The following is a 14,045-nucleotide window of genomic DNA, read 5'->3' as shown; positions in this document are numbered from 1 at the left end:
AATTTACTGTAGTATGAAAATTATCAGATGTACTCTCAAGTGTTGATACAGTAAATATGTATGAACTCTGATATTTTCTTTATGATTTAGTTATTTAAATGTGCACTAACTTCAAGGTAAACCACCTGCTTTTTAGTTTAGTATAGCATTTTGTTTAATGCTATACTATGGAACATTTCACTGGTGGTGGGCCCTCTACTAAAAAGTTGCATAGCACATTTTTCATTGCTACTACTGCATCTTTTGGGCAATTACTTTCTATATAAATTGCACATAAATCATATTACCACCATTTTACATGTAAATGAACACAATTTGATGCGCATGGTGGAAATTATTGTGCTGCATTATAGTGCTGAATAATTTAACATCTTGGGATCATATGTTGTGGCAAAAAGTATATAACAGTTTTTTTTTATACATATATATTTTACTGTGCATCATTCAACTATTAAAAAGTATTATAAAGTGGTATATGATCCATTCTATTTACTTACAACTTGTTTTTTTAGTTGAATGTAGTATCGTAGAAAATAGAATATAAGAGGCAATATATTCTCTTTTGTATCAATTTCATCTGAAACAAGATAATGTGTTTAACTACCAAACAAAACACATTGTTTTATCTGCAGCATGACTGTACAGAACTACAGCCCATCTTCACACCAAACAAAGCCGCTTGTCACACACCCCCTCTCACATTACGCATGCAGACGTATGAGTACAGTAGACAGGACACGCACACACACACACGCACACTGACCCAGTCCAAAGCGGTGGCTCTCGGCACAGACAGGCAGCAGCGGTCTCCACCATCAGACATGCATCAGGCTGGAATGTGACCGGCTCTTCTGATGGGATCAATATGAACACGACTGTGGGTCACCACGGGAACATCAGGACAGGATAAATATGGACTGGCTCATTGGGAAACAGGCCGCGCAGACTGACGGGTACAAACTATAGCCTTAGATCTTCTTAGATCTTCTCTCATCTTTAAATAAGCAGGAGAATGCTCTGAATTAGACTTGGAAAAGGTGTCATTTCTGTTTGCTGACTAACTATAGGGAGCTACGATAGCGTTACCCAGTGCTTCTTGAGCGTTGACACTGAAGAGGCAGATGTCAGGGTCTCAGTTGGCTGAAGGCTGCTGCAATTTTAAACACGTCTGATTCCTCATTAAAGTTTGCTATAGTTTGTAGACTTTGAATGATGCTATGCTGGTACATCCTGTGATTGTGTTGATTTGAAGCTGGTTACTTGTGAGCACAAACTGTGATGAAGGATAGGCAAGAATTTAAAATGATGAAAATAAAATAATGCTGGTGTGATTGTGTCCAGTAAATAGAACTGCCACAAGACGTACCGCTGGAACAAATTCAAATTAACAAATTAACATTACTGCTTGGATATTTCTGTCAGTATAAAGCCATATCGGTGGTTCTGTTTTCTTTCACTAACCTACAATATGAGACTCACTGGTGAATCTTTAGATCCTGGGTCATCATTTGAGGGAGTAAGGTGCAAAAATCTACTGTTGACCTTGTCTTATTGTCTCAAAAGTTTGTCCTTAATGTTTCCTGTTAAATACATTGACCTACATTTAATTAACACTGTGATGTGACTGAATGCGTTTTGAGTGTTAAAAGTTTGACAAGATTAATGTTTTAGAGATTTTTACAAATGCATTGTTTGAACAGATGTGTATGGAAGAGGTTAATACTCGATTGGGGACAGAATTATTGATATGTTATTGGTATGTTATGTTATGGTATTGTATGCACTATATTCAAGTATTATTTATCAGCACTTCTGAGTCCTGGTCAGAAACAAACACAATCTAATTAACACTTTCTCTTTCACACAACTATTTAAAGCGGGCGTTGCTGATGAGTTGTGTGAAGTTGTGACATTACATTCTCAGTTTGAACTTGTCTCTGTTTAATTAGAATTAATTTAAAAATCTCTCAAGTTTGTCCATATACAGCTTAAAATACTGTAGCCTAAAATTGCTGTATCAATTAAGGCAATGTTATGGCAATGCTTTAAGATCAGGTTTAAAGTAATTTACTTAATGCTTTCTGACACTGACAAATTACTATGGCAAAGTTAAAGCCTAACATTAATTGGATGTTGATTTAAAATTTCATAAACCTTACCTATTTGTGTCCACACACGAGGTAAACATCTTCAAATAAAATATAGCTTTGACTGATAACTTGCTGATCTATTCTTACAAATTACACACTTATTTAAGTTATAATTTGATCCTTTGGCTCTCAAGACTATCATTCAATCAGAAAGCAGAATCTCTCATTTGGTTTGCCTTTTTCAATGCTGAAATCCAGTTGATTTAAACCTAAAATGCCTCTCTTTTAGGTTTAAACCAACTCTCCCAGCCCCTGCTGTCAATCATTAATCAGTGCTACTAGTGCAGCCTTCTATTCTGGAGGTTCTGAGCTTTCACATGAGGCATGGCCATTCCATATGTGGTACTAAATCCTTTAAACGTGGCTTTTGTCAGTTATGCAGCAGCAATATTTCTGGTAGTAGTATAATTGGTTAAAGACAACATAAAACTTTTAGTCTGCTTTTTGCAAAGTATTTTTTATTTGGGGCAGCACAGTCTTTCTATAACATCATCCTGTATCATTTTGCCATTACACAACTGTCGTTGAGCTAGTTCAAATGAGAGATGTCAGGTATTTAATAAATCCATCAATCCATACCTTTTTGTAATGATTAGGATCAAAGTGATACTTGACACATGGACCCATGTGATACTAGGCTTTTACATGAAACATAACTGTTATGTTTAAGTTTGATTCTGCCATGTTTATATGTGTGTGTGTGTGTGTATATATATATATATATATATATATATATATATATATATATATATATACTTATACTTATACTTTATGTTTTATTATCATATCTGTTTATGTTGTCAATAATTGATTTGTATTGATTAAAGCAATGTTTTGTTGTTGATTTGTTTTTTACATTCATCATTTTGAGTTACTTTTGCTCAGCTGTGCGCACCTTTTTATTTTTGTTGTTTTAGGATCAAAGAAGAACCAAAGCCTCAGCCAGCTCAGTAAGTAAACTACGTTACCCAGAGTGCACTAGGCTTTGACACTTCTTCTTCCTGCCAAATGGTGCTGTGTGCTTCATGTGGCTGCCTCTTTGCCTTGAAACAAACTCTTAGATATGTCACTATTGTCATGAAACACTGCTCAAAATTCAAAACACCATCTTGTCTTATTAATGGTGTGATTTAACAACTATTGGAACTGAACCTATAATCAAAATAGTATTTTTTATCACATTAAAAGTCACCGTTTCTCATGTGGTACAGAGCTCACAGTCGTCATTGTCATTAACTAAGATAACTGGCCATATACTTATCCATGGTTTATAGATAAGTATATGGTTTATTGGTGATATGTTCATTTTTCATATGATTGTTTTTTGTGAATGACAAAACACTTTGCATAGTACATAGTAACATACTCTAGTTTACCATATATATACCTCATTTGTAGAGTGTATTAGAAAATAAGTATGAAATTGCTCAAATTAAAATGTGAAAAGAAACAGCAGATTCATGACATTACTGACAATGTAATGTTTCTGAGCTGTAACACTCGGTTAGCGTCCCTTGTTCATGTTCCTATAGGCTTCTCATTTCACCCAGTGTGTTGCTCTGCTTGTACAGCCTCTTTCTGTCCCAAATAGAACGTATGAAACCAATCCACAAAGCTTTTCACTGCTTTTTGCTTCTCTTCCTTAGTAATAGTATCTTAATCTTAACGTGTCTATATCATTTCAATCTACTCTCCTTCTTTGACACTGGTGAACAACTTAATGCTGTGTAGTGGCCCAATCTCTACCCTGCTCTCTCTGCTCCTCCAGTTTTTGTGAATGCCCCTTTGCTCTGGAACTGTCTTAGAAACCGTTCTGCTCCCTCGGAATCCCTTTCTTTTTCCACATGATGCCTGATGCGATGTTGAAGTCACATTTTGCTTATTTGAACAGGTGGTTTCCCTTTAGTGGAATCACTGAGCTGGTAAATAATGTTCTTCAGCCCCAGCAAAAGCCCCAAAATGACAAGGAGCCAGAGCAAGATGCGTAAGTAAAAGCACATACACAGTTCTACTGTTTGATCCCCTCTAATACAAAGGAATACTGTATTGATCCAATCAAACAGAGCGACTCTAGCTGGTGAAACTCATGCCATTGTATATGTTACATTTAGTATGGTAGAATTTTATTGTTGTATGCTACTATTTAGTTTCTCATACTGTGTAAGCAGTACTACTGGTAGTATGGATGCATCCTTCAGCTTGGAGTCTTTCATATTTTCAAATTATGTTATGCTTAAGTTTAGTTTAGTTTGGTCCAGTGCAGAGATGATGAGTGATTAGTCAGACACTGTTTAGTCCTAGTTTAGCTTCAGTTTAGATCAGATTTGCCCTCTTCTCCTTATCTATTCAAGAATGTTATTGATTATCACTTTTTGTCTTTCTTTGAAGAAGGCTCAACTTCTTGTTTTGTCTGTTAAACTGATTCTAATAGAGACATATATTTCCTGAGCAGCTGCTTGCTATGGTAAGGGGCACATTTTTTCTTGGCTCAGTCTGATGATACTGGACACAGAGCTTGTAGTTTACTCGGCTGCTGTTATGTTGTGTTTGTCATACGTCCAAGTGATAGTGTCATGTTACTCTGTGTGTAGCTGTCCTGGTGCAGCCCAGGGGTAAAGGGAGCTCCAGTGTGCTGCCACAGAACGGGACAATGATCAGCGTATGATTACTCGTCAGCAGTGTCACCTACATATGACCGCGTTTGACCCAATACATGAACCATGGGGAATGAGCTCTGTGTACCATCTGCCAGCTGCTAGCGCACAACCCAGACTTTTCTGTGCATGTACACCTTGAGAAATGTATGGTATTTTGATCAAATTAGCAGAAATGCGAGAAATTATTTGTTACATAACATATTATTATTATATATTATGTATGTGTATATATATATATATATATATATATATATATATATATATATATATATATATATATATATTGTAACAATATGCTATTGTTAATATGTATAAAACTAGCAAACTCTTATTTGGGACTAAAAAAAGTTGTTTTTTTTGTTTTTTGTTTTTTGTTTGTTTTAGTCGAGAATTTCATTCTTAGCTTAATGCTCCTGGATGGGTTACAAATGTAATGTAAGATAATAATTTGAGATCTCTTATTTCTTTATTTAACTTTCAAGACTGAACCCCATGAGACACTTTGCTCATGACTTGAAGATGTAATCAAAGTATGACTCAAATAAACACAGTTAATGTGTAAACCTGATATGAAATATTTTGCAACTGTAAATTCTTTTATTATATTATTCATTTTGCAAAGGGGGTCCTGGTTGTATAGTTTAGGGGATCCTGGACTGAAAAGTTCGGGCCATTTTACTTGAATCGTCATTACAAGATCAGAAGCATGCCTTACAAAGTTGTATTCTTGAGTTGATCTTGGGAGACAGTGGATTTATTCCTCTTGTATCACGCTGCTCATCTCTTATCAGCTTCTTCATCAGTAAATGAGATTTGATGGGAGCTGTTAAACAAGGCTACATGCTAATCTGTGCTCAGTAAACACACAAAGGCCTGTCACAATTAGCCCTTAAATCCCTCAGAGGCCACAACAAGAGACCTGCCAATCGCCCTATACCACTGCTTTTACACCCCAATAAATGTTAAACCAGAAAAAAACACTGATGATGCTGATGAAGATGATGATGATGATGATGATGATGATGATGATGATGATAATAATAATAATGATGTTGATGATAATGATATTTGTAGTTGAAATCCAAAATCATATGTTAACAAAAATGTACAAATTTTGTTCTATAAACTTAGGAAAAAAAATTTAAAGTAAAACTTTTTTTTTTACCCTACATTGCAAATGCCAGTACTAATCAAGATTCGTGTTTAGGTGCTGCCACATTTGGACTCTAAATGCCTAAAGTTGTGGCTAAAAGGAAGCACGTTTAGCTCAAACACAGAGTGCTATGAGGTAAAAGGATAGCAGCTAGTCAATAATTCACAAGCACTAATGAATGTTGCAGGGGATATGTGGGGCGAAACCAATTCTAATCGCCATATTATGAAGTCAGCCCAGTGTTTAGTTCCCAAGGAGACGCTCAGTTGACATGTGTCATACAAAATGCATGTGACCAGTGCTGGCTTTTTTGCACTTCAAGTCTCTCTCTGGGCCTGTTAGAAGTTAAGGATCTGTACTGTATAAGAGCAGGTGTAACGTGACAGGACGGGGCCATCTATAGGACTGAGGCAGCAACACATTATACATGCTAATTCTTTCAGGGTGGCCGCATCTGCTGTTAGTGACCACAGCTTACAAATTGATGGCGAATGAAATCACCTCAGCAATTTGTTTAGCTAAAAATGGCTGTGTTTAATTTCCTATAGTCTAAATGTATAGGCCACATAGGTGAAAAGGATCCTTTGAAACACTTGGGCAACCTGAGAAAGAATGAAGTGATGTTCTGAAAGCTACAAAGCACAATTTGATACGCACCCCCTGTTTTGGGAGTGGTATCAAAGACAAGCAAATAAGAAGCGTCTGAGGTCATAGGTGTCTGCTTTTCCTTTCACCACACTGTGTTACATAAGTTTGATAAAAGAGGTGCTTTTTTACTGTGAGATTGTGCTAACTAACCTTCTTACAACTGTAAATATGCATTATCCCTTTTAAATAATTAAATTGTTCAAAAAATAAATAATAAAGCTTCAACAAACCATACTGTATAGAGGTTTACAACAAAGATCTGGCCCCAGCTTGGCTATTCATTGTACTGTATGTTTTGTATTGTTAAGGCAAGTGGCTGTTCAACGTGCATGTTTGACTTCAAATAAAGTTTATGATCAGCCGTTTCTCCTCACTTGTTTATACATTACATTTCTAATTTCATTTTGTCTTTCGCTTACAGGAAATTGCACCAGCAATTTGAGTCCTATAAGGACCAGGTCAAGAAGATGGGTGAGGAGACGAAGCAGGGCCAGGAACAGAAAAGTGAAACCCCGATTTGTGGGATCTGCCACAAAACCAAGTTTGCCGACGGCTGTGGCCACCTTTGTTCATATTGCCAAACTAAATTCTGTGCTCGATGCGGAGGACGTGTGTCTCTGCGGTCAAATAAGGTAACACAGCTCTTTCCTTTTCTGTCTCCCACACACACAAGCACACTGTGCAAATTTCCCTCACTATTTTTATGATCCAAGGTTATAAAATGTTGCAATGAAAACATACCCTGGGAAGTGAGCCAACAGTGTCTCTAAAGGCAACTAATGCTTTCAGTTATTAACACCAACGCTAGTCTAGCTCTCTGCACACCTATGTGCAACCTATGATTTACCCGAGTTTACAGTAGCTTTCAGTTGCCCTATTTCACCACTGGAGGGACCTCTTCCTCCTTTTCTTAAGCTGCTGATGGCTTCCTCCTTCCCAGTATTTTGACTGTTTAAATTGAAATTATGTGATATTTTTACTGTAGACAAATCCCTTTGCTATGTGGAGTCATACAGACCTACTAATGTTTTTGATTGTCTCGTTCTCTCACCATTTTTGTCTCTTGTTTCCTCTGCATTTCTGCTCACTTGGAATTGCAACAGGAGGACAAAGTGGTTAGCAAATGTTTTTCTGTGTTTTATAGGATATAGCCTGAGCATTTTGTTTTTAAAATGCTTTGATATGATGTGTGATGTATATTCATGTACGCATACAGCAGCCAACAACAAGCAAGTGAATTCTGAAATGCCTGTGAGTCTCCAATGGAAACATAAAACCAAACAAAAACATGCTCATAAAATAAAGAGGTTTGATGTTGTTATCCTAAGAGAAAGTCACCTTGAATGGTCAATGACAGGAGAATTGCAGGACCACGCCAGCAAATGATTATTTTTAAGAATATGTTACGGGGGAGTGCAACAGTGGCACAGTGGGTTAAGTACTTGCAAACTGGTGGTTAAATGGTTCAAACCTCAAAGCAAAGCTGCATACTATCACTCATGTTACATTATTTACTCACTACATAACAGGAGTGTCAGAAAAGGTTATATAGTGAAATAAACAGTATACACTAGCAAGAGTATTTTTGTTAATTTAACATGTAGCAGAAATGACTCTAGTTTAGCTTGGGTTTTCAGTCACCTGGCACACTAACTTGGCATACTGCAGTGTGGATGAATGAGAATCTCCATTATACCACTCACATGTATTGGGTTTCTCAACGTTAAATAGTAACTCTACAGGGGTGCACATAGTAGCACCAGTGGACTTGATCCAAAAACACCGAATGGCGGGATAGTCCTGTGTGCCACTGCTCCCCTCGAAGACCCCAATTGTGCCTCCCTCTTTTGTGCCCATGTGGATAAAAGCTGAGGATCAGTTTGCATGTAGTACAGATGGCGATGAGTAGTAGCAGTGGCAGCAAGTGGGTGATGGACATTTGGACCACTGGCACTTTGGCTCTACCTGATGTGGTCTGGCCTTCTCGATTTTTGCGAGAATGTTTTATTTATTTACACTTGTTTTATGCGACCAGAACTAAAATATGTAGCAGTAGTGAGTAGAAATATCAAAAAATGTATAGAACCATACCATACATTTCATTTTCTTTGTTATTTTGTAGTGGAATGTGTTAAACAAGTCTTGCATAACACTTACTCCATCCAACTCCAACTGCTAATGTCAACTTTGGGCTGGATGATAACTAAATGAATCACTATTTCCATTTCAATTTTATTATGTTGTATTAAAAACAAATAAAAAAAATCTTTCAATATAAACAATGCAGAATTATAATCATTGCCGTTTAACACAAAAAATGGTACAATTTCTTTGTCCAAAGTCTGAAATCTGCTCCTGACCACACACTTTTGCTATCCATGGATTAGTTGAAGTAAAAAAGACCCAAGACCCATAACTTTTCCCAGATGGTCATCTAGTATAAAAACCTATATAGGAAATTGTGGATTGTGGATAAATTGTGAGGCAACCAATTGAGCTCTTCTCCTTGAGCTAAGCCTTTGGACATCTGGTGTATATGTAAGTAAATCACTTCATAAATAAGGTTGGATTAATTTCTCTGGTGACTAGACTGGCACAGAAAAGCTTTTCACTAAATGGCTGGATTATGCGAATGTATAATCATAACTGAACTATAATCAACCCCTAATGATCAGTCATTCAAAGTCACCCGTGCTGTTTCTTAGGTTTAGACTTTTGACTGAGCTCATTGGACGCACAAGCTTTGATTACTCCATCACACCCACAATGTGCTCCATTTTGGTGGTAGTTTTGAGAAAGCTTGTGTGTCAGTGAAAGAGGTGCTGCTGCTGGTGAAATGTGCCCTTTTTCCATGCGTCTACTCTTTCTCTCTCACAGATGGTGACAGCAGTGGCGAGAGAGATCTTGTTCTGTGAAACGTCATTGAATATTAACCAGGCCCTATGTCTGGAGCAGCCAGCTTTGTGAGGCAGCGCTGGAATATGATATACTTTAGAGGCACTAAGATTTAAACAGCCTCTGAAGACGTGGGCCTGGTCTAATTGATGGCTGATTGTTTGGTTTCATTTGATACATGTCAGTATAAATCAGTCTGCCCTATCAGAACAAGACAAACACCAGAGATATCATCAGTGCTCAGTGAGTGTGGGGAGAGGGTTGAGACAAAGTGTAAAAAAAACCCCTCAAGAATATCACAATTTCAGGAGTCAGTTTTGTGAATAACGTCTTATATTTTCATGGTTAGTTAGTGTCATAGTGTAAATCTCACATTTTAGGGGATTTCAAGCCATCAAGTGTAGGAGGTTTCATTTTCTATAGCTTGTTTGTAGAGTAAGTTGTGTATATTTTCAGAAATTTCAGTTAATCCTTCCCCTTAGGTTATATGTGAAGGCTATTTGTTGTTTTTTTTGTGTGTGTTTTTTTTTTGTTGTTGTTTTTTGGGTTTTTTTTTTTAATTAATTAATTTTTATTTTTATTTTATTTTATTTTTGTATTTATTTATTTATTTATTTATTTATTTTCGTACCTAACTGATCGGTTTGATAGCGGAGCCATAACGTGTCATTTCCCTGACAAGCGTGTTACTCTTGTGATGACAGCACAGACTGACTCTGAAGTAAGTGTCTTGAATCGTAAGTGATCTTGTTGTCGCGCAGCAGAGAGTGTCTGCCCTCTCTTCCTGTGTGTGCTTCCCTCGCGCACCGCCGGACTCTGGGAGGGATTGGAGCTGGGACGCACACGTAACGAGCTTTCATCAACGCTTTCTGATGAATTAACCCTGCGCTGCACCGGGAAGGGGGGGACTGAGCGTGTTTGGAGACGCTCTATGTGTTTTTTCTTACACCGTGACTCGGATTATTTGCGTGTGTTTGACGGATCTGTTTTAAGAATATCAGAATGCCTTTAAGTTCCTCGTTGGGCTCAATGTGCTGATACAGTGGCTGGACGCGGGTGCTGATTCGGTGAGATTGGCGGTGGCTATAAGACCCCGCTGTAACCTTCAGCTCGGTGTGTGTCCGCTCGGAGCAGCCTGTTGTCTGGAGCTGTCCGTGGTGCTGAAGGTCGGATCACAGACTCAATGATGTCCCTCAGCGTCATCATGGGTAAGCCGAGTGAATGAAACTGGATGGGACATTTAGGCGAACCTGTATTCCCTATATCTTTACTGTACAAACTATACCAGCGTTAAGCAATCTCCAACAGCTAAAATAATTACGTGAGCGCATTTCATTTGACGCGTTTGACTGGTTTGTGTGCGCTCACCCGCTAGACACCAGTCATTTTTTATGTCACACCATGGCGAGGATTTTCCCTGATTCTCGTGCCTCTGAACTTCAAACACGGCACATGCATATTCATCAAGTCTATTATTATTGGTGCTGCGCGCTCTAAAATTAGAAACTCATTAAAATGTAATTCGCCACGTGCAGCCAATGTTGCGGCATGTGAATGCGAATGTGGACGCTCCCTTTGCCGCTTATTGGCCCCACGTTTTACAATCAACTCTAAATAGGCTCCATAGGGAATACCTGTGTGAAACATGTTACTTGAGTAGATTAATTTACTTCTTAATACTTGTATCTTGGGTTGGACTAAAGTGGACTGAGAGATTATCAGGAACGCGCCGCTCTGTGAATGATGAGTCTTTAATGAGTGGGTCACTTTACTTGATTTACTTGAAGTAGAGACCAGCAAGATGATCCAATGACAGCTCGTTTTTTGAGACTTCAATACTGGAAAAAAAATGAAGTCTAAAAAAATGACGACTGAAAGAAAGAAAACAGCCAAAATCAACAGTATCCTAGAGTCAGTTGCAGGATAATGCATGATCTATAGGCCACATATGCCATTCATTTGCTCAGGTAATAATTTCTTGTTGCATAATGATATCAGACCAGACTACACAAAAATAGGATAATGTCTGCGCAGTAAAATCAAAATGGCTCAGATGCATCGTTAGAAGTGATTGGTCAAAATGTCTGTCATTTCATTTAAGGCTTTCCATTTGAAAACCGGGGCAGTTCTAAGGATACTGCTGATTCACTCTGAGCCTATAATAACTGTAGTGCTGGTGACTGGCCACAAGAGAGAGCCCCGTGATCTATATAGTGCACTGTAAGCTTCACTCGAGATGTATGTAAAATGCAATCATCAGAAGAACTAAGAACGTTTGTTATAGGCCTGCTTTTCTAAATGAACTCTATTGTCCTATATTACACACGCTACTTGATGTGCATTTACATATTACATAATTGCAATATTGTCTTTTCCTCTCAATTGTTTCTTAGTAGGAATTTATATAATTTTATAACTAATTGAAAGCACTGTTTCATTCATAAATCTTCTCTTTTCTAGATCTTACATTTCAGACCTCTACCCATAATATCTTTTCACTAACTCAGCATATTTGCTTTCTATCCTACTTGTCTAAACATTTTTTTTGTCTGGCCTCTCTTACTTTATCACCAAAGCATCGCAAATGAGCTATCCCTGTGTCCTGTTTCATTTCTTCAGAGCATCCAAAATTGCTATTCTCTTCCTTTCCTTGTGCACCTTTTTTTTTTTTTTTTTTACAAAAATATACTTCAATATGGCTGCCAAAATAATTGAGGATGTGCTGCTGAGAACTATTAGTGAAAGGAAATTATTTATTGATCCCATGGTGCTCTGTGTTTGTTTCCTTGAATCCAGTGCGTTGGTAAACAGCCTACAGGGCATTAACAGCATATGTCTTTCTGGTGTGTGCGGCATGTGGTGGTGTGTGTGTTTTTTAAGTTTTCTATTTTAAGCAGCTGGTAGTTCAATGTCCATAAAGTGTGCAAAGATCGAAAGAAACTGTAATGCTCAAGGGCCACAGCCTTGGCTTGCAGTGAGCCGTGAAGAGAGGGCATGCGTGTGTAAATGACTGCGGCTAAAAGTGGACATACACTTGAGCCTATAGCAGCCTGACCTCTGTATGTATGCAGGCATGGCGTGAATAATCACCGTGATGATGGGAACTACATGGAGACCATATTTGGGTGTACCTGTTGTAGAACTGTTATTTTTTGGTATAAGCTACTCAAAAGGGAACAAGATTGATTGAGGATTGTATGGATGAATAGGTGATTATTGATTTTCAACTTTTCATTTCTAGTGTACTTGATCTATATGTAGGTACAAGCAAGTATAAGATGTGATGTGTGGGCATTTAGCAGGGAGGCTGGCCTTGGTAGCTTGTGGGTCCGGGGCGATGGCTCATGGTTGAGTGCGAAGCTCTGAGTGTGACCCCAGTTAAAGAGGCAGTCATGGCCCCCTCTGGCTGTGCTCCTCTGGGACCTGTAAAGCACAATTTGTAGCCTCTGCGCCTCCATTGTGTGTCAGCACATTTATGGCCCATCTGTAACATTGATGGTCGCTCATAAAGGGCTCATGTGTCAATATCACATAGCCAAGTGCCTACTGTCTGTGCTCAAAGTCTTCACCTCCTTTGCTCCGCATCACAAGTCCTACGGGAATTGATCATTGTCAGCAGTCTCAAATCCTCCCTTAGGTGGACATGTCAAAGTTGGATTCATATGAGTAGCCTTATCGTCTTTTTTACCATAATAGTTTTTGCTATGGGAATTTCATAGTCTCTTTTGTTTTATTATTGAAGTATTATGCTACTATATAGAATCCGTAGTATTTACGAAATAATGTTTATAACTATATGCTAACTGTTGGCTTGTCCTTTTCTGTGGTCTCTATAGATCATATGCCCAAATTGTACAGTGCAGCATAACTGAACGCGGAAAGACACAACCCCTTTCTTTTACTCATGCTTGGTATTAACACAGACAGTTGTTTATCAACACTGAAGTAAATATGTACAAATGATAAATTAACTGGCCTATAATACAGGGAAGATTGTATGCCACAAAGAATGTCTTTACTGCCTAAAGCTAAAGCCTGTTCCTATTAACCAGGAAGTAGCATATTGTGGCATTTTCTGTGGTGGGATCTGCTAGACTCAGTGAAAAACACAAGTACAGAATAGAGCAGATAGAGAGAGAGAGGCAGCATTGAGAGCCTGCTAATAACAGTAATGCACTGACTCAGCAGTGGGATGTGGGCTGCAGTGGCTGTTGGCTGCCCCTCCACTGTCTGGCTGTCAATCACACAGCTTCTTGGGCGCACAACCAAGGCAACTGTGGTCATCCTGGAGCTTTGGTACAGAAAAACAATATTTGAAGTCATGTATATTGTACACATTAACACTGTGTGTTATTATTGAACATGTGTGAGAAAAGATCACCATTAAAACCAAGTGAACTGGTGTCTACAGCTCATGAAATTAGTAAGGGCTTGACTTCTGTTGTGAGTTAGGTTTGAACTATTAAAATTAATATAAGCAAATAAAGTGAAAATCGCAAACAAACAAATTTGATATAATAAATAGTTTTGACTCACAGTTGT

At 38.1% G+C, this 14,045-nt stretch overlaps 1 protein-coding gene across 7 annotated transcripts in view; it reads left to right on the top strand.

The window, feature by feature from the left end:
* The window catches only part of rims2a (regulating synaptic membrane exocytosis 2a), a 99,943-nt gene that overhangs the window by 16,149 nt on the left and 69,749 nt on the right, over positions 1-14,045 (top strand). For all 7 annotated transcript variants that reach the window (XM_055228159.1, XM_055228157.1, XM_055228155.1 and 4 more), the window contains exons 2-4: positions 3,068-3,100; positions 4,042-4,134; positions 7,030-7,240. In XM_055228159.1, the coding sequence (XP_055084134.1) occupies positions 3,068-3,100; positions 4,042-4,134; positions 7,030-7,240 (337 nt within the window). The remainder of the gene's footprint in view (positions 1-3,067; positions 3,101-4,041; positions 4,135-7,029; positions 7,241-14,045) is intronic.

This window comes from Periophthalmus magnuspinnatus, chromosome 16 (assembly GCF_009829125.3).
Source record: "Periophthalmus magnuspinnatus isolate fPerMag1 chromosome 16, fPerMag1.2.pri, whole genome shotgun sequence".
Taxonomy (NCBI): Eukaryota; Metazoa; Chordata; class Actinopteri; order Gobiiformes; family Gobiidae; genus Periophthalmus; species Periophthalmus magnuspinnatus.
The sequence above is the reverse complement of the archived record's forward strand: the minus strand, read 5'-3'. Positions and strand labels throughout refer to the sequence as shown.